The 19,730-nt window shown below is 32.9% G+C and overlaps 1 protein-coding gene across 11 annotated transcripts in view; it reads left to right on the forward strand.

The window, feature by feature from the left end:
- Mekk1 (mitogen-activated protein kinase kinase kinase 4) overlaps positions 1-12,654 on the forward strand; it is a 92,908-nt gene extending 80,254 nt beyond the window's left edge. For all 11 annotated transcript variants that reach the window (XM_073961158.1, XM_073961165.1, XM_073961163.1 and 8 more), the window contains 5 exons: positions 8,849-10,103; positions 10,172-11,543; positions 11,606-11,712; positions 11,783-11,962; positions 12,034-12,654. In XM_073961158.1, the coding sequence (XP_073817259.1) occupies positions 8,849-10,103; positions 10,172-11,543; positions 11,606-11,712; positions 11,783-11,962; positions 12,034-12,117 (2,998 nt within the window). In that variant the 3' untranslated portion in view covers positions 12,118-12,654. The remainder of the gene's footprint in view (positions 1-8,848; positions 10,104-10,171; positions 11,544-11,605; positions 11,713-11,782; positions 11,963-12,033) is intronic.
- The last annotated feature ends 7,076 nt before the right edge of the window (positions 12,655-19,730 follow it).

Raw genomic sequence — 19,730 nt, forward strand, 5'->3', positions numbered from 1 at the left:
AAGTTTTTATTGAAAATGTTTTGTAAGACAGAATAGAAGAGGAATAGGGAAGAGATGTTGAGTCAGTGTGAGTCCTTGAGCCACATTTCTATGTGATGAGTAAGAATGACTCTAGAATTGTTTCGACCAAGGGCCGTCCTTTCATAAATTATGTGTTGGGGTTCGTATATTTTTCACCATGGCATGGTTAGTATATTTTTCACCGTACTGGGTTAAAGGAGACAAGCTCAGTTCTGTAGCATAGAACTGTGAAGTTTCTCAAACAGTCGATCCGTCGACCTCCCAAGCCGAGGAGAAAAAAATCCAGTGCAGAGAATGTGGGTGCTTCCTCAGGAAAAGCTACCTTCAAAGCTCATGGACAAAGTCGAAAATATCAAAATAATCCTCGAACTTTTGTGAGGGAAGTAACCGACGTTATTGTCCAAAAAAGATCTCCTTGGAGCTTGATGTACATTCGGATACTCATCAGACATTTCAGTTGTTACCAGCAGGGTTTTTGGAGCTTTGGAGTAATTTTGAAATAGCCCCGATATTCTTAAATAATCAACCTATAAACTCTGATAGATTTAAAAACTGCAGGTTTTTTATCTGAGATATTTTTAACAATATTTAAAAAATTCAGGTTTTAAATTTTAAATATACATGTTTATATATTTTTAACATTTTTTAAAAAAATCCGTGATTATACATATATTTTGAAAAATATTGATGAGTCCAAGTGGCGTTGGACGAAACTAGTATTCTCTGCCATCCCCAAAAGTAATCAATTTTAACTACACCCCACCATGGTAGAACAAATACAAGGTAAAGTTAATACTACAACAAATACACAAAGACATAAATACAACTAATGGGTACTTTACACGATATGTATTTTACATATGGGTTGTCACTTTTTATATACAAAATGTATACGCAAAGTGACAACCCATCTGTAAAATACATATCGTGTAAAGTACCCATTAGACATGACAAAATGCATGCAACAAAAAAATGTTTACGAAACTTTGTATAGAAACATTACCCTTAACAGGTTGCAGTTAATTCAAAATCGCAACCAAGGAGGAACATTTCATGTAATGGTATCAGAAACGAAATTTCTGAATTGAAGGACCTATTCAAGAATAATTCTATGTCAATTGGATCGGTAAATTCGGTTAAATACGTAAAAATGTATAAAAGAAAAAAATGTTATATCACCATATCGTGATATAACATTATGTTAAATTCAAAAGCCATTCACTGAAGAATGATAGCAAAAAAAATGTCTTATCTTGTTGTATTTATGTCTTTGAAATACAACTCGAACAACAACCACAAAGGAATTTGTTTTTGTTTGTAACGTTACTGCCAGTTGTATTTGTAAACAAAACAAGGAAATGTCTATAAATTATTGGAATTTACAAAACTAATAATTTTTCACATTTGGTTGAATATTTCAGAAAACATGAATGAAAATTCGTTACATTTTTAATTTTTATGTTTCCACATCATTCCACTAAATGCATAAATTCTCGCAGAAAGTAGAATTCTTGCAGACAAGTTCGGGGTCGCTGGAAATTCATAGAAAAAGGAGAAGCTGTTTCAATGTTTTGTTTTAGAAATCAAAGAAGCACATGTTTATTAGGGCTTTATTTCTTTAAATTTTAACAAAATACCTCACATATTAACAAACGTTGTATCGCCTCTACAAGCGGGGATTTACTGCGCGGCTTATCGTTCGAACTTGGAGGAGGTTACATATCATTGATATGAAGAAGTCTTTCTGGGAAATGGTTTTTTCCGAATGATATATTTTTTTTCTCAAAAAATATATCCCTAATGTACATCGAAATAGAAATAAACGTATAAAATGTCATATGAAATTTGACACTAACGTTACAACCCAGTTCAGTCAGCTGTGTATTGCTGCTACCTTTTCTTATTCTACCATGACACCCCACTTTAAACTTGTTTTTTTTTTTTTTTTTTTAAATTTGAAAACAACAAATATGAGATTAAGCTTGACTACAACAAATAGTAAACTTTGAAAAATATTTAAAAAAATTACTTTTTTATCAGAGAGATTTTGAAAAATATTTTAAACAAGTAAAAAAGTATCAGTCGGCTTTGCCGACAGAGATATACCCTCAGCTTGTGTATATTGAATTATATTTAGGGGGTTTTAACATTTGTGGGCGTTTGAACCGAAAAAAATGTTGATTAGGATTAAAGATCAAAAGTTTTGCGGAGAAGATACTAAAAGGAATGGATCGACATTGACCATTATGGAAGTGGATCTCCAGCCACTACATATGGTGCCTATGGGGTTTTTACAACATTCGGGCTGTTTTCTCAAGAATTATGGACTTGCCCCTGAAAAAAAAACTGTTACCATCGTAATTGAGGCAGCGAATGCAAGTTGCTTTAACAAAAATCAAAGTAATACGATATCAGGTCTTAAAGTGAACTTATCCGAAATTGTGTGTGGGAGGTACCGGATGGAGTAGACAAATATAGTCCATATTTGAACCTGATCTATATCAGGAAGATATATCAGGATGTGTAAAGTATGGACCAATTCGGCCACTCCCTTCAAGAGTTATCGTACGAACAATTTTTCCGAACATTTTTGAACTTTTGTGGGGGAGGTACCTGAAGAAGTGAACCGATGTGGCTTATCTTCAAACTTAAACTATGTTTGGACAAAATATTACTAAGGCTAAATGTTGGACCGAATCGGCATATCCGTTCTACAGTTATCTTGCGCTCCAACCACCTCACACGGTGTCATAGGGGTTTTTTGCAACTTTCATGCTATTTTCTCAGGAAGTATGGACTTGCCCCTAATGAAACTTGTACCGTCGTATGGAGGGCAGTAAATACAAGTTGCTAAAACAAAAATGAGGGCGATTCGAGAGATGGCCCTAAACTGAACATTTCCGAAATTTTGTGTGGGAGGTACCCGAAGGAGTGGACCGATTGAGTCTATATTAAAAAATTATCTAAGTCTGTAGCACATTTTACGATGGGCAAAGTATGGACCAAATCGGTTACTCCCTTCAAGAGTTATCGTGCGCACAAATTTTCCGAACATTTTCGAACTTTAGTGTGGGAGGTACCGGAAGGAGTGGACCGATATAGCCCATCTTCGAACTTAAACTAAGTTTGGGCAAAATATTACGAAAGCCAAAATTTGAACAGAATCGGTTCATCCGTTCGAGAGTTATCGTGCGCTCCAGCCAGCCAGACAGACAGACGGACGGACATTGCTCAATCGACTCCAAATTGTCTGAAACACATTTCGTCCAAACATACTTGAGGTATAACACCATTATTTCGATGAGGCACATTTTGCCTCGTTAGCATAAATGCTGAGGGTATAAAAATCTACGTTTTTTTATCTGAGAGATTTTGAAAGACATTTTAAAAAATTTACGTTTTTATCTGAGAGATTTTGAAAAATATTTTAAAAAATCCACGTTTATATATTTCCGAAAAAATATATATTTTAAAAAAATCTATTTTTAAATATTTTCAAAATTTTAAAATATCCACGTTTATATCAGGAAAAATGTCTAAAATTGTCTTTTTCATTTCAAAAAAATCAAAAAAAAATTTTTTTGATACTACATCAATGATTTTTGGCACATAGATTAAGAAAAAATCAGCATTCCAAATCTGTTTTCGTTACTAACTTTGATCGTTGCGCGCAAAAGATATGACTGTTTTATTTATGATAATTAGAAAAAATTCTAAAAAAAATCGCGGCTTAATATTGTTAGCTGTTATATCCTATTATCGTAAACTGAATTCGTAACCTTTGCGATGATGCAAAAAAATAATCGCAAAGTCTCAATGGATTCGCGAAAAATCAAATTTGTTAAATAATTTCACGTATTTACAAACATATTTTTGAAACAATAGCGCTCATACTTACGAAAAATATATAAAAAAATTATAACAGCATCCAGACATTTTGAGGAGTAAAATGAAACCTAAGTTGTGAAGGTTGGAGCTATAGTATTCAAGTTATTTGCAAATATACGAAGAAAATATTACGAAAAAATGAAAATCATATTATTCTAATTTTATATTTTTATGGTTTTCTAGGAAAAGTTGGAGAAAAAATGTTTGAGTTCTTCGGCATTTTCGTCAAAATTTCACGGAATAATGATGATATTTCGTTGTAACAAATTTTTCGCTTATAGTTTTCCTATTGGATAATATTATTAGAACCTTATATCAAATCACAAGGAATTCCAATGGTGGCATAACGTTAAAATAATGTTATATTGAATATTACAACATTTGAGATGCATATAAACCGCGCAATTGTGAAAATGACATGATGCGCATCCGATTTTCCAACACAGCGAATCAATCCCTCTTATTTGATGTACAGTTTGTCAAATTCTATTTGGCGACCACGATGTAGCATCTGCTGCATATTAGGGTGCAAAACACAGTAAAATGGTCATAATTTCCGCGAAGTTCATTTACATTTTATGCGCATCCGATTTCAATAATCACCATTAAAAAATACATAATTCTTTGCCGTTTCAATGCGATCCATCAAGAACCGTGGATGTAGCATCGCACTCAATTTTTAGAAAAAATCTATTATATCTCTGGATTTACGAGAGTTTTTAAATATCTGTTTTCGCGTAGTTTAAACACGCGTATCGATATATTTATTTGAGTAGAACTGACACATCCAAAACGCGTTTTAATATGCGATATTTTCAAAATAATTTTTTGCAAATTTTCCAAATTTTAGGGGTATCATATCCGACGATCTATTGGGTGGATTTTTACGCGTCGTGGCTTGTTAGATTCAGAACGCAAAAAAACTAAATTTACGCGGGTTTCCACGGAAATCGATTGACGTTTGTAAATTTTAAACCAAAAAAATAGGTTTTTGAGAAAAATTTACGCACAAAAATTTCGTGTTTGGGCGCAGATTACTGTGATCCTGTGAGGGCTACACCCTCATGTTATACATTAAAAAATGCGAAATCGTGAGTACTATAATCAAATAATAAGCTTTTAGTGAAATCAAGCTGCGCGTCCCGATTAGAACAAAAATTCAAAAAACCCCATTTTTCTGGTTTCAAAATGTCAGCATCCGTTTGAGGTAGATACAGTGGATATATTAAAAAATCATACTTTAGAAACTTCAACTCTGAAGTGTACTCTTTAACTTCTCCTTTGAGCTTTAAGCTCTACATTGTGTTGTAAAACCACTAATTGGAAAATAACATAATGAAACTCGTTTTTTCAACGATTTTTTCCGATTTTTTTTACATTAGTACGACCACAGCTTCCGCTCAAAATATTATTTTAAGAAACCCCTCGGTGAATCGGGCTAAAACAGTTTATTTTACCGAAATGCGGTCAAAAGTTATGGTATAGTAAAACTGATCGCGAGTTACAATACCCCATACCTCAGTTTCAACATAAGTTAATTTTCTACAAAAAGCTTGATATATTTTCAAATTTTTAAAATATCCACGTTTATATATTTTCAAAATATTAAAAAAATCCTCGTGTATATATTTTCAAAATATTAAAAAAAAATCACCGTTTTTATTTTTTTTAAATAGTAAAAAAACAACTTTATATATTTTTAAAAAATATTAAAATATTAAAAAACAATCACGTATTACAACAATCACGTTTTTATTTTTTTTAAATAGTGAAAAAAAACAACTTTATATATTTTAAAAAAAAAATAAAAAAATCAAAGTTTATATATTTTCAAAATATTAAAAAATCCACGTTAATAAATTTTCAAAATATAAAAAAACTCCACGTTTATATATTTTTAAAAAATATTTAAAAAATCTACGTTTATATATTTTTGAAAAAATATTTAAAAAATCCACGTTTATATATTTTTGAAAAAATATTTAAAAAATCCACGTTTATATATTTTTGAAAAAATATTTAAAAAATTTACGTTTATATATTTTCAAAATATTAAAAATCCACGTTTGTATATTTTTGAAAAAATATTTAAAAAAATCACGTTTATATATTTTCAAAATATTAAAAATCCACGTTTGTATATTTTCAAAATATTAAAAAATTCACGTTTATATATTTTGAAAATATTAAAAAATCCATGTTTATATATTTTGAAAATTTTAAAAAAATCCAAGTTTATATATTTTGAAAATTTTAAAAAAATCCAAGTTTATATATTTTGAAAATATTAAAAAAATCCACGTTTATATATTTTGAAAATATTAAAAAATCCACGTTTATATATATTTTGAAAATATTAAAAAATCCACGTTTATATATATTTTGAAAATATTAAAAAATCCACGTTTATATATATTTTGAAAATATTAAAAAATCCACGTTTATATATATTTTGAAAATATTAAAAAATCCATGTTTATATATATTTTGAAAATATTAAAAAATCCACGTTTATATATATTTTGAAAATATTAAAAAATCCACGTTTATATATATTTTGAAAATATTAAAAAATCCACGTTTATATATATTTTGAAAATATTAAAAAATCCACGTTTATATATATTTTGAAAATATTAAAAAATCCACGTTTATATATATTTTGAAAATATTAAAAAATCCACGTTTATATATATTTTGAAAATATTAAAAAATCCACGTTTATATATATTTTGAAAATATTAAAAAATCCACGTTTATATATATTTTGAAAATATTAAAAAATCCACGTTTATATATATTTTGAAAATATTAAAAAATCCACGTTTTTATATATTTTGAAAATATTAAAAAATCCACGTTTATATATATTTTGAAAATATTAAAAAATCCACGTTTATATATATTTTGAAAATATTAAAAAATCCACGTTTATATATATTTTGAAAATATTAAAAAATCCACGTTTATATATATTTTGAAAATATTAAAAAATCCACGTTTATATATATTTTGAAAATATTAAAAAATCCACGTTTATATATATTTTGAAAATATTAAAAAATCCACGTTTATATATATTTTGAAAATATTAAAAAATCCACGTTTATATATATTTTGAAAATATTAAAAAAATCCACGTTTATATATATTTTGAAAATATTAAAAAATCCACGTTTATATATATTTTGAAAATATTAAAAAATCCACGTTTATATATATTTTGAAAATATTAAAAAATCCACGTTTATATATATTTTGAAAATATTAAAAAATCCACGTTTATATATATTTTGAAAATATTAAAAAATCCACGTTTATATATATTTTGAAAATATTAAAAAATCCACGTTTATATATATTTTGAAAATATTAAAAAATCCACGTTTATATATATTTTGAAAATATTAAAAAATCCACGTTTATATATATTTTGAAAATATTAAAAAATCCACGTTTATATATATTTTGAAAATATTAAAAAATCCACGTTTATATATATTTTGAAAATATTAAAAAATCCACGTTTATATATATTTTGAAAATATTAAAAAAATCCACGTTTATATATATTTTGAAAATATTAAAAAATCCACGTTTATATATATTTTGAAAATATTAAAAAATCCACGTTTATATATATTTTGAAAATATTAAAAAATCCACGTTTATATATATTTTGAAAATATTAAAAATCCACGTTTATATATATTTTGAAAATATTAAAAAATCCACGTTTATATATATTTTGAAAATATTAAAAAAATCCACGTTTATATATATTTTGAAAATATTAAAAAATCCACGTTTATATATATTTTGAAAATATTAAAAAATCCACGTTTATATATATTTTGAAAATATTAAAAAATCCACGTTTATATATATTTTGAAAATATTAAAAAATCCACGTTTATATATATTTTGAAAATATTAAAAAATCCACGTTTATATATATTTTGAAAATATTAAAAAATCCACGTTTATATATATTTTGAAAATATTAAAAAATCCACGTTTATATATATTTTGAAAATATTAAAAAATCCACGTTTATATATATTTTGAAAATATTAAAAAATCCACGTTTATATATATTTTGAAAATATTAAAAAATCCACGTTTATATATATTTTGAAAATATTAAAAAAATCCACGTTTATATATATTTTGAAAATATTAAAAAAATCCACGTTTATATATATTTTGAAAATATTAAAAAATCCACGTTTATATATATTTTGAAAATATTAAAAAATCCACGTTTATATATTTTCCAAATATTGAAACAATCCACGTTTATACATATATTTTCCAAATACTAAAAAATCCATGTTTATACATTTTCCAAATATTAAAAAATCCACGTTTATATATTTTCAAAATATGAAAAAATCCCTGTCTATATTTTTTCAAAATATTAAAAAAATTCACTTTTATATATTTTCAAAATATTAAAAAAAATCCACGTTTATATATTTTCAAAATATTAAAAAAAAAAATCGACGTTCATATATTTTCAAAATAATAAAAAATCCACGTTAAAATTTTCAAAAAATTAAAAAAAATTCATATTTATATATTTTCAAAATAATAAATAAATCCACGTTTATATATTTATATTTTCAACATATTGCAAATCTACGTTTATATAACAAAAAATCGACGTTTAAACACAAAGTTTGAAAAAAAAATATTGAAAATAATCCTCGTTTAAATACATATTTAAAAATATATATGTATATTAAAAAACCCACGTTTAAATATATATTTAAAAAAAAATATTGTAGAAATCTACGTTTATGTCTTAAAAAAATAATTGAAATGTTTAAGTTTATTATTTAGGATGGTTGATAGTCCTTGAAAAAAAAACAAATTTATAGTGTACTTTAAAACTATTCTAATCTATTTGCATCTCTCCTTTTCTCTCCCCCTTTAGGTCCTCATCAACGGAAATTAGTCAAATATCGGAAAGCATAACATCAACAATATCGGGTCATTCATTCCGTAAAAATTCCATACACGATTTGAATATATTTAGCGTAGAACCTCTGCGTAATGGTAGCGGTACAAATCCAGAACAATCATCGGTATTATATCGGAAATTCATTGAAAATGTCCTAAAGTCAAGGGGATTGGCCAAATCATTGGCATTCCTACACAAACTACACAATGTCGTAATGTGTAAGGCACAAATTTCATTGGAAAGACCTGGAACCGAAGACTATGATTTTGAGACTGAAAAAATTGAAGAAGATTTTCCAAGACTTGAGCCAGACATTAGTCAAGAACAAATTGAAGAATTGCGTCGCTATGGTTACTGGAGTGAAGAATACAAATCGATAAATTTGCCAACATACATTCCAATTTTTGTATTTTTGAGTGGGGTGCCACTGCAGTTTATGCATGAATTTATGCGAATGCGTTTGGAGACGCGACCACCGAAACCGAATCCGCTCAGCTTGGAACAATTAATGAAAGAGTTGAGAGAGGGTCTTACCTTGGCCCTGACACATCGTGAACGTTATCAGAGGCATATCACCACAGCCTTGGTGGAGAATGAATATGAATTGGAGCGTTACACCAGCATCCTGAATCAATATGATGCCACGGTTAGAAAAGTATTCGAATTATATTTGGATTATATTGACCAGCTGGTACTGGTGGCTTGTCCGGAGAATAATCAAAAATCGGCATTGGAAAAGGAATGGATGTTTACAAAACTCATCTCCCCCATGATATCGGGAATGCATACCTTGGCGGCGAAAAAATTCTGTAATATTATACGAAACCTTCTAAAGGGTATATCGGAACGGTTGGTTAGTCGTTCCGAAGAATTGGATATACAAATAGAAGGAACCACAGCACAGAATCTCGAAACAGAATTAAAATGGCAGGTATTGACAATATGTCGTGAGACACAATCTCTGTTCACGGTGGAAAGAGAAAGTTCGGTTAAAGTGTTATTCTTTGCCAAGACCTTTTGTCGTGATGTAGAATCGGCAGATTTCCACAGGGAACATTATGAGAATGATGTTGATGTCAATGGCGCCCAATGTGATTTTATTTGTGAAGAGGCCAAAGATGCATTTAAGCTCCTGCAAAGAGATGTCTTAGATGTGCGGAACAAATTAACCAAAATTATTGAAAGAGTACAGGAGAGATGTTCTCCCATGCATGTTATGGATTTGGATGTAAGTACAGAAATGGATTTTTTACTTAAAACATTTTATGGAAACTATGTAATAATTTTGTCTTACAGGAACAAGATCGCCAAGCTGTATTGTCGCGCACAAGAGAAATTCTCCATCAGGGTTATAAATTCGGCTTTGAATACCACAAGGATGTGATACGACTTTTCGAACATCGCATAATGTCTACCAAAAATGAAGGCTTTGAGGAGGAACTGTCACTGGGTATTGTCACATTTGCCAAAATGTGGATGCAATTTGTTACCGAACGTTGTGAACGAGGACGTGGTATGCGTCCCCGATGGGCTTCACAAGGTCTAGAGTTCCTAATATTGGCTTGTGATCCACAAATTACCCGACATTTAGATGAAACACAATTTGAAGATTTAAAAAAGAAAATGGATCGTTGTATATCCCATGTCATAGGTATCACATCGGAGCCAGAGAAGACACGAAAGAAAGCCTCACCAAGGACGCGAAAAACCTCATCACCTGCCACCAGCCGTTCACGTACACCCACAAGATCACCCCTCTCCGCTGGTATTGTGGTGAATAATACCACCCCACAGCAATCGCCACAATATAACAAATTTCTACATCCACAATTCAGTCATCGGGAGGAGATTTTCAGTCGCACAGAATCACTGGATTCAACAGATTCCTCCTCCACACTGGATCTTAGCAGTAAAATGGGTGATCTGCGTTTAATAGTACCCACAGCAATAAATGAAAAGTCATCTGCACCCCCTACACCACCCACAACGCCCAATCAAGTTGGATCAGATGCCTCACTTGCCCTGCGACAAATTCGCATACGTGATGCCATTAATCGTTTGGACTTGGATCTGGATGAACGTTTGCGCGAGCGTAATCTTATTGGTCAAATAAAGGCATTGAATTCCTGCGATAAAGTACAAATACGGGCGCGTAGTGTCAATTTCCGTTGGCATCGTGGCATAAAAATTGGTCAAGGGCGTTTTGGCAAGGTGTATACAGCTGTTAACAACAACACATGTGAGCTGATGGCCATGAAAGAAATTGCCATACATCCTGGTGAAACGAGGGTACTGAAAAATGTTGCCGAAGAATTGAAAATTCTGGAGGGTATAAAACATGAAAACCTGGTTCGTTATTATGGCATTGAAGTACATCGTGAGGAGCTCCTAATATTTATGGAATTATGCTCTGAGGGCACCCTTGAGTCTCTAGTCGAATTAACAGGTGGTTTGCCGGAAGGTTTGACGCGACGTTTTACCTCACAACTGTTGTCGGGTGTGGCGGAGCTTCACAAACACGGCATTGTCCACAGGGATATAAAGACTGCAAACATATTTTTAGTTGCTGGTGGTAATAGCCTCAAATTGGGCGACTTTGGTTCAGCTGTAAAGATTCAAGCACACACAACAGTTCCGGGTGAACTGCAGGGCTATGTAGGAACGCAGGGTAAGTGTTGGAAGGGATGCATGTCACTTTCTTTGTTGTGCTTATATTTTGTTTTGTTTTAGCTTACATGGCTCCTGAAGTTTTTACAAAAACCAATAGTGATGGACATGGCAGAGCAGCTGATATTTGGTCAGTGGGTTGTGTGGTTGTGGAAATGGCCTCCGGCAAGGTATGTTCCTACAAAAGTATTGTTCGGATTGCTAAATATTAACAATGCATTTGTTTTCTTATTTTAATAGCGTCCTTGGGCTCAATTCGATTCAAATTTCCAAATTATGTTCAAAGTTGGTATGGGTGAAAAGCCAGAAGCACCCGAAACGTTGTCACAAGAAGGTCATGATTTCATTGATCACTGTTTGCAACATGATCCCAAGGATCGTATGACTGCTGTTGAATTAATGGAGCTGAATTTTTGTAAAGTAAGTAATAGAAAATTAAATTGAAATCAAATTAAATATTAAAAAAATTATATTAATTTGCTTTATTTCAGTATGGTCGTGATGAAGATGTTAATGCCGAACAATTAGCTGAACAGGGACGACGTTCATTCAGACGTAATATTCGTTTGAAATGATTGGCGAATTAAAACATAATTTGTCATCAATTTAAAGCATTTTTAGATGTTTTTCTGTTAGCTTTACCTCAATAATATCTTTTTTTTTTATTAAAAAATATATATTTTAAATATTTTTCCTATATTTTAGGAAACATTAATAAAAAAGTATAACAATATTTAGTCGCAAACAACAAACTAAATACATACATACGTATGTATTTTTGTAGCTATTCTATGTTCAGTGTATTGTATGAAATTTATAATGATTTTTTTGTTAAATCTTGTTTTAGATTTTAAGCTGTTATACATATATATGGGGTCTTTCAAAATAGCGTTCTTTTTTCATTTCGCTAATAAAATTTAGATGAAAATGTAATAAATTATAAAATTAATTATGTGTTTTATGTAAAATCTAAAATCAACAATCAATAATTTAATTATAAATGTATGTGCCCTTTTTAGTAACACACAATTACTTTAAACAAAAAGACAATAAAATGTATATATTAAGTGGTGAACTACAATAAATAAGTCTTGATGAAATAATTTAAAAAGTTACAGTCTTAGGTCTGATTTTTACTTCTTCATACACTTACACTGTGCAACATTTTTATGATAATCTTGTGCAAACAATTTGAGCTGAGCTCAGACAGACCCAAACGACAAAAAAGCCTAGTTGGTTTTTGTTTTGTCAGATTCAGCTTGGATTTTACGGTCCCATCTAAACATGGTTAAATATTGACTTTTTAAAGCAATTCTGGGCTATATCTCTAAAACCAATGTGAATCTTCATCTGACCTCTGAAGCAAATTTGTAGATAAGGGCAAGAATAAAATATTTGGGGAAGTAATGAACTCGACAAACTACATTTATTGCCTCAAATTCTTTTAAAATATAGAAAATTTCCATAATTTTTATATATTTCGAACCATATCTCCAAAACCGTTAATTTTTTCCATTTTTTTTTTTTTGGAAAAATATTCACTGGAATGTAATACACAACTCTTCAGAACATGTAATTGTTGTATAATGCCTCTATCACGCTGTGTTCAGTATATTTTTCAACGACGATTTAATAAATAATATGTCAATAATGTGGTGGAATCCGAAATGCGAGAATAAACTCTTGGTCTGAACTATGTTTGAAATACGTTTTGTAAATAATATGATACAAAATACCGCTGAAACAACATGAAGTAAGCATTTTAGAGTTTCAGATTGTTCTGAAGAATAGCTCAATTGCTCAGATTTTTGCAAAAGGTTACTTGTTTCAAACCCCAATAGTTTAGCTGATACCGACCAGAATTTCAGCAATTATGTAAAATTTTCATTTTGTTTTTCAAAATAGTCCGGCTTAATCCCATAGTCGTTGTTTTAATATTTTATTAAAACAACTTTAATTTATTAGTGGAAAAAAATTGGCGATGTTTACCAAGGGGTAAGGCAGGGAAGACTATAGTTTCAGATCTCGCCACAGATCTTCATCAGTTCCCTTGTTTCTTGTTTTTCAACAAGAAACTTTTTATACCCAAGTGTCAATTGCTAGCTCAAATAGATACGTGCGCAAAGAAACACTCTGATCGAGAATTTCTTTGGCACTACCTAAACTCGAGCAACTTCACTTGTGTAGTATACTAAGTAGTATGTAAGGTAACTAGTACGTAAGATGAACTTACAAACAAAACCAAATCTTTCCCACTGCTATGCGTTCGTCGATTCTCGACGAAAAAACACATAACTAATTTGTTGGTATTGCATACTACAGCAATAAACATTTTCTATATTTTATCAATTTTGATGCCCTAGATGGAGTTTTTCTTATGTGGTCTGTTGAAAAGATAAATTCCACTAGTTTAGGGCTACCATATTGCCAAAGACAGCAAGGCCATATTCCTAATCATTTTCGAGATAAAAACCCGATAAATGCAAAAAAGTGTAGTTTTAGTCAGGTTTAGATGAGGCCATAAAATCCGAACTGGATCTGACAGGACAAAACCCTACTAGGGTTTTTGTAGTCTCAATATGAACTTTCAAAAAATGCATACCAGGGACTGGATTCTTGTTCTATGAAAATTTGAAATGAAAAATTTTTGCTTTTTATATTTTTTCATTCAACATTTTTATCCTTTAAAAAACTTTTCATTTCAAATTTTCATAGAACAAGAATTGAGCCCCAGATGTTGTTTGCATTTTCAGTGTTGTTTGTATAGTGTTATAGTAGGTTTACATTTACGAAATCCACTCGCTTTCAACTGTCTATTCCATTGCTTAAACGTCAAATGAAATCCAATGGATTTTAAATGAGTTTTCATTTGACGTATACGCAAAGGAATTGACAGTTGAAATCGAGTGGATTTCGTAAATGTAAACTTTGCATTACACCGTATTAGGGAGAGGCTCTACTTGATTTATGTTCCTATCTATTTGGTCAGATGCCGCATTGATATTGCTATAATTTTGACAATTGTAAAAATTACTTACTTAGCTGGTCCATTACAAAACATTTGTTACATAAGCCGAACTGAGAAAAGATCTCCAACTCTCTCTGTTTACTGCTTCGCTTTCTGGAATACCGCGCCTTTTCATCTCTACATCCACTTGTTTGTTCCATCTAAACTTAGGCCTGCCAATTCTGCGTGCATCGCCATGTGGCACGTATTTATACGGCTTTTTAGCGGGTTCATCATCGCTCATTCTTATAATATGGCCTAGCCTATACTGATGTCGTTGTATAGCAGATACAGCTCGTGGTTCATACGACGTCGATATTCACCGGCAACGCAGATTGATCAATAGATCTGTCGAAGAATTTTTCTCTCAAACACACCAAGCACTGCCTTGTCTGCTTGCGCAAGTACCCAGGCTTCGGAACCATACATCAGCGTGGGTAGTATCAGTGTTTTGTAAAGCGTTGTTTTTGTTTGACGAGATGTGGCTTTATTCATAAACTGCTTACTCAGTCCGAAGTAGCATCCGTTGACCAACACTACTCTTCTTCGTATTTCACAACTGATGTTGTTGGTTGTGTTTACAGCGGTACCGAGGAAGACGAAGTCCCTTACTACCTCAAAATTATAGGAACCAACGTCGACAATTGGTCCGGTCTCTATGAACGCATTGCGCGACGACACCATTAACTTTGTCTTCTCGCCGTTTACCGCCAGACCCACTTTAGCAGATTCCCTTTTGACTTTTGCAGTTACTTCCTTTATCGATCGACCCACGATGTCAATGTCATCGGCATAAGCAAATAACATATGGCTGTTTTTATATATTGTGCCACTTCTTTTCACCTTCGCATCTCGTATAACCCTTTCCAGCAGAATGTTGAAAAGATCACACGAGAGGCCATCACCTTGTCTGAAACCTCTTTTGGTACCAAATTCTTCGGAGAGGTTCTTTCCTATTTTAACTGTGGATCGAGTATCAGTTAATGTCATTCTACAAAGCCGGATGAGCTTTGCAGGGATACCAAATTCAGACATGGCTTGGAATACCTTTGAACGTAAGGGGCTGTCGAAGACTGATTTGTAATCGACAAAAAGGTGGTAAGTGTCGATCTGCATCTCCTGGGTCTTCTCCAGGATTTGCCGCAGGGTAAATATCTGGTCAACTGTGGAAAGCCGCATTGGTATGGCCCAATTATTTCATTGACCATAGGCTTTAGTCGTTCGCACATTATCCCGGACACTATCTTGTACGTAATAGGGAGAAGACTTATGCCCCTATAGTTAGAGCATGCAGTCTTATCTCCTTTCTTGTGGACAGGGCACAGGATGCTCAGGTTCCAATCGTCGGGTACTCGTTCTTCCTGCCAGATGGTGTTAACTAGCTGATGAATACACCTTATCAGCGTGTCGCATCCGGTTTTGAACAGCTCGGCTGGTAAACCATCGGCTCCTGCTGCCTTATTATTCTTCAGCCGATTTATTGCTGTCTTTACCTCATATTGGCTGGGCGGTATACATTTAATACCATGGATCATTGGTATCCTCGCCGTCTTCGCTACTATCGGATACCAACAGTTTGAGAAATGTTCTTTCAATTTCCTGAGCACACTATCTGTATCAGTTACCAAAATACCTAGCTGGTCTCTACAGGAGGATGTGCCTGTACCAAAGCCATCAGTTTGATGCTTCACTCTATGGTAGAACTTTCGGTCTTTATTCTGGCTCCTGTATATGTCGATTTTTTCACACTACCGTCTTTCCATTTCCCTTTTTTCCTGCTGAAAAGACGTTTCTCCTCTCTCCTTTTCTTCCGATACCTCTCTAGTGCGCTACGCGTTGCTACTGATTGTAAAGTAGCCCTATATGCCGCATTTTTTTCTTCGGTAGCAGCACGATACTCCTGGTCATACCATGCATTCCTTGGTGGAGGTCTCTGGTATCCAAGGATGGATTTTGCGGCTGTTTGCATGGATTGATTTTATTAAGCAATTGGGCTAGTTGAGTGCAATATGCTGTGGCTATCTGTTGTGTTTGCAGCTTACCGATGTACAACTTCCGCGTTGTATCTGTTCGTGCTTTATTTGCAACGTTTAGACGAGTACGTACCTTTGCTGCAACAAGGTAGTGGTCCGAGTCTATGTTTGCTCCTCGGAACGAACACACATCTAACACGCTCGATGAGTGTCTTCCATCTATCACAACATGATCAATTTGATTACTTGTTCTTTGATCTAAAGAGAGCCAGGTGCCTTTATGAATATCGAGATTCTTAAATCTGGTACTGCTAACTACCATGTTTTTTGCAGCTGCAAAGTCTATCAGCCTCATACCATTGTCAGATGTTTCACTGTGGAGACTGAATTTCCCGACTGTTGGGCCAAAGATATTCTACTTTCCAATTTTGGCATTAAAATCGCCTAGAATAATTTTAATGTCATGGGCAGGGCAACTGTCATAAGTTTCTTCTAAGTGCTGGTAAAATATATCTTTGGTCTGTTCTTCAATGTCTTCAGTGGGAGCATGTGCGCAAATAAAGCTGATGTTGAAGAATTTTGCTTTTAATCGAGTTGCAGCGAGTCTTTCATTCACTGGAGTGAAGCTGGAGACCAGATGTTTTAACCTCCGACTAACTACAAATCCGCAGCCAAACTCATGCTTTGTGTCATGGCAGCTATAGTATAGTGCGTCACCTTTAGGTGTTGTTGTGACGCCTTTCCCAATCCATCGTATTTCCTGTATGGAAGTAATGTCGGCCTTGTACTTTCCAAGTACATCTGTCAATGCGTAAACTGCACCTTCTCCATAAAGAGTGCAAACATTCCAGGTGCAGATTCGCAGATCATGGCCCTTAAAACGTTTGCGGGGTTCGTCAACTTTAGAGGGGATTGTTTTTCTTTTCTTTCGTTTTTTCATAGTAGGCTGCTTTTTCTATGGGAGGCTTACTAACCCGACGCCCAAACACAAGTTTTTAACGTTCTTATGGGTGAACGCGCGGCACATGTTAGCTCACTACCTTTAACGGGTGTTAAAGGCAGTTCCCCAGGTGACACCACGGGGAGGTCAGTGTCCACTTGAGATGAAAGAGGGACCAAGATAAATCCTGGGCTTTGCCATGTTAAAACCGGTCAGGACCGTTCCTTGGTATCTTCCATCCCCTACGTCACCCATGAGAAATATCAAGAAACAAAAAAAATCGACGGGAGGATTTTGAAAAAAATCGGGATCTAAGTTCACATTTTTAGAGGTTCTTTAGGTTTTCACGATTTTGCTTGGAAACCGCGAGTCCTATGTATATGGGCCTAAAGAAAATATTGTAGCTGTGAAAATTATGATATTTTCGTAGGTTTTACCGTTTTTGAGATATAGAAGTTCAAATCGATACAATGCAATAACTGTATCGCCTCCTTATAAAACAATATCATGCTCAGTGCGCCTTAACTAACTTTTGATGAAAACCGCTTACACATGGGAGGATTTCGCGGATTCTGAAACAGCTATGTTCATATATTAGAAAAATAAAAAAACAGAAAAAATCGCCGGAGGGATTTTCAAATAAATCGCGATCAAAATTCACAATTTTAGGGTTTTTTAGGTTTTCACGATTTTGCATGAAAACCGCAAGTCGTATCGAAATGAGTCTAAAGAAAATGTTCTGGCTGTGAAAATTCTCTACAAGACTGACTTTTAGGTTTTTTCGTAGGTTTTAACATTTTTGAGATATAGAGATTCAGTTCAAATTTTTAGGTTTTTATCATAAGTCTTCAAGATTTTGCTTGGAAACCGCAGATCATATCAATCAAAATGGGACTAAAGAAATGTTGAAGGTGTAAGCACCATCCATTTAAGATTAGTTAAGGCGCACCGTGACCATTGTCAGATGTTTCAGTGTGGAGACTGAATTTCCCGACTGTTGGGCCAAAGATATTCTTCTTTCCAATTTTGGCATTAAAATCGCCTAGAATATATGTTTCTATGTTTCTTCTAAGCGCTCGTAAAATATATCATTGATCTGTTCGTCTTTGTCTTCTGTCCGTCTGTCCATGCATTTTTGTAAACAAAGTACAGGTCGCATTTATTGTCCGATTCGCATGAAAATTGGGGAAGATAGTTTCTTTGGCGAAAGAACGAACGCTATTTATTTTGGTAAAAATCGGTTCAGATTTGGATATAGCCCCCATATATATCTTCGACGGATTTAAGGCATTTGGTGCACGAAACACGCTATATATGTATGTCCGATTTCAATGAAATTTGGAAAGTGCGACGGTATTTAGTCCAGAAATAAGTGTGCCAAATTTTAGAGAAATAGGTTCAAATTTTCCTATAGCTCCTATATATATTCTCGGCCGATTTTAAGTATTTGATGCACGAAACGCCCTATATACATATGTACGATTTCAATAAAATTTGGAATGTTTGCCGGGATTTGGATTTTGGCGAAATCGGTTCAGATTTGGATATAGCTCCCATATATATTTTCGACCGATTTGAGGTATTTGATGCATGGACTATGTGACGGAATTTGGTCTACAAATAAATGTGAAAAATTATATCAAAATCTGTTCTGCTTTGGATTTAGCTCCCATATATATTTTACATATTCACAGTGGTGTAGGGTATTATATAGTCGGCCCCGCCCGACTTTGATCCCTTCCTTACTGGTTGCGACCATGTGTTCATGTAATATCAAATGTTATTTGGTGGAAGAAATGCACAAGGATGCCATTATCTCACAGTATATAAAATGACGATCGTGCATTCTACGTTCACGCAAGGCTTATTTTTTTGGTGCACAACGGCCGTTTTTGGACGACCCTCATGACCATCGTTTTTTTGGCTAGTGTCGGCTAAGATTGAATTCGTTAGACCAGTTTTGCATAGTGATATTTGATGGCCCTTTATCGACATACACAGATTTGATTTGATGCACTCTTGCCGTGAGTATCAACGTCGAAAGTTCTGAAAACCAATAGGATGAAAATGTTTTTCATGTCACTGTAAACAGCACAACACATGGTCGTATGACAAACTGTCCTGAGTACGTTTAGGCTAAAAACTGTAAAACTTTCCAAAAAAAAATTCAAATGGCGAGATAGTTTTCGTGCAGCTCTCGTAAAATTTCTACTTGACATAGATGGGATCCCAATATGGTACAAGTTTTTTCAGGGGCAAGTCCATACT

The sequence above is a fragment of the Musca autumnalis genome, unplaced genomic scaffold (assembly GCF_047663935.1).
Source record: "Musca autumnalis isolate F117 unplaced genomic scaffold, ASM4766393v1 scaffold_1, whole genome shotgun sequence".
Classification (NCBI taxonomy): domain Eukaryota; kingdom Metazoa; phylum Arthropoda; class Insecta; order Diptera; family Muscidae; genus Musca; species Musca autumnalis.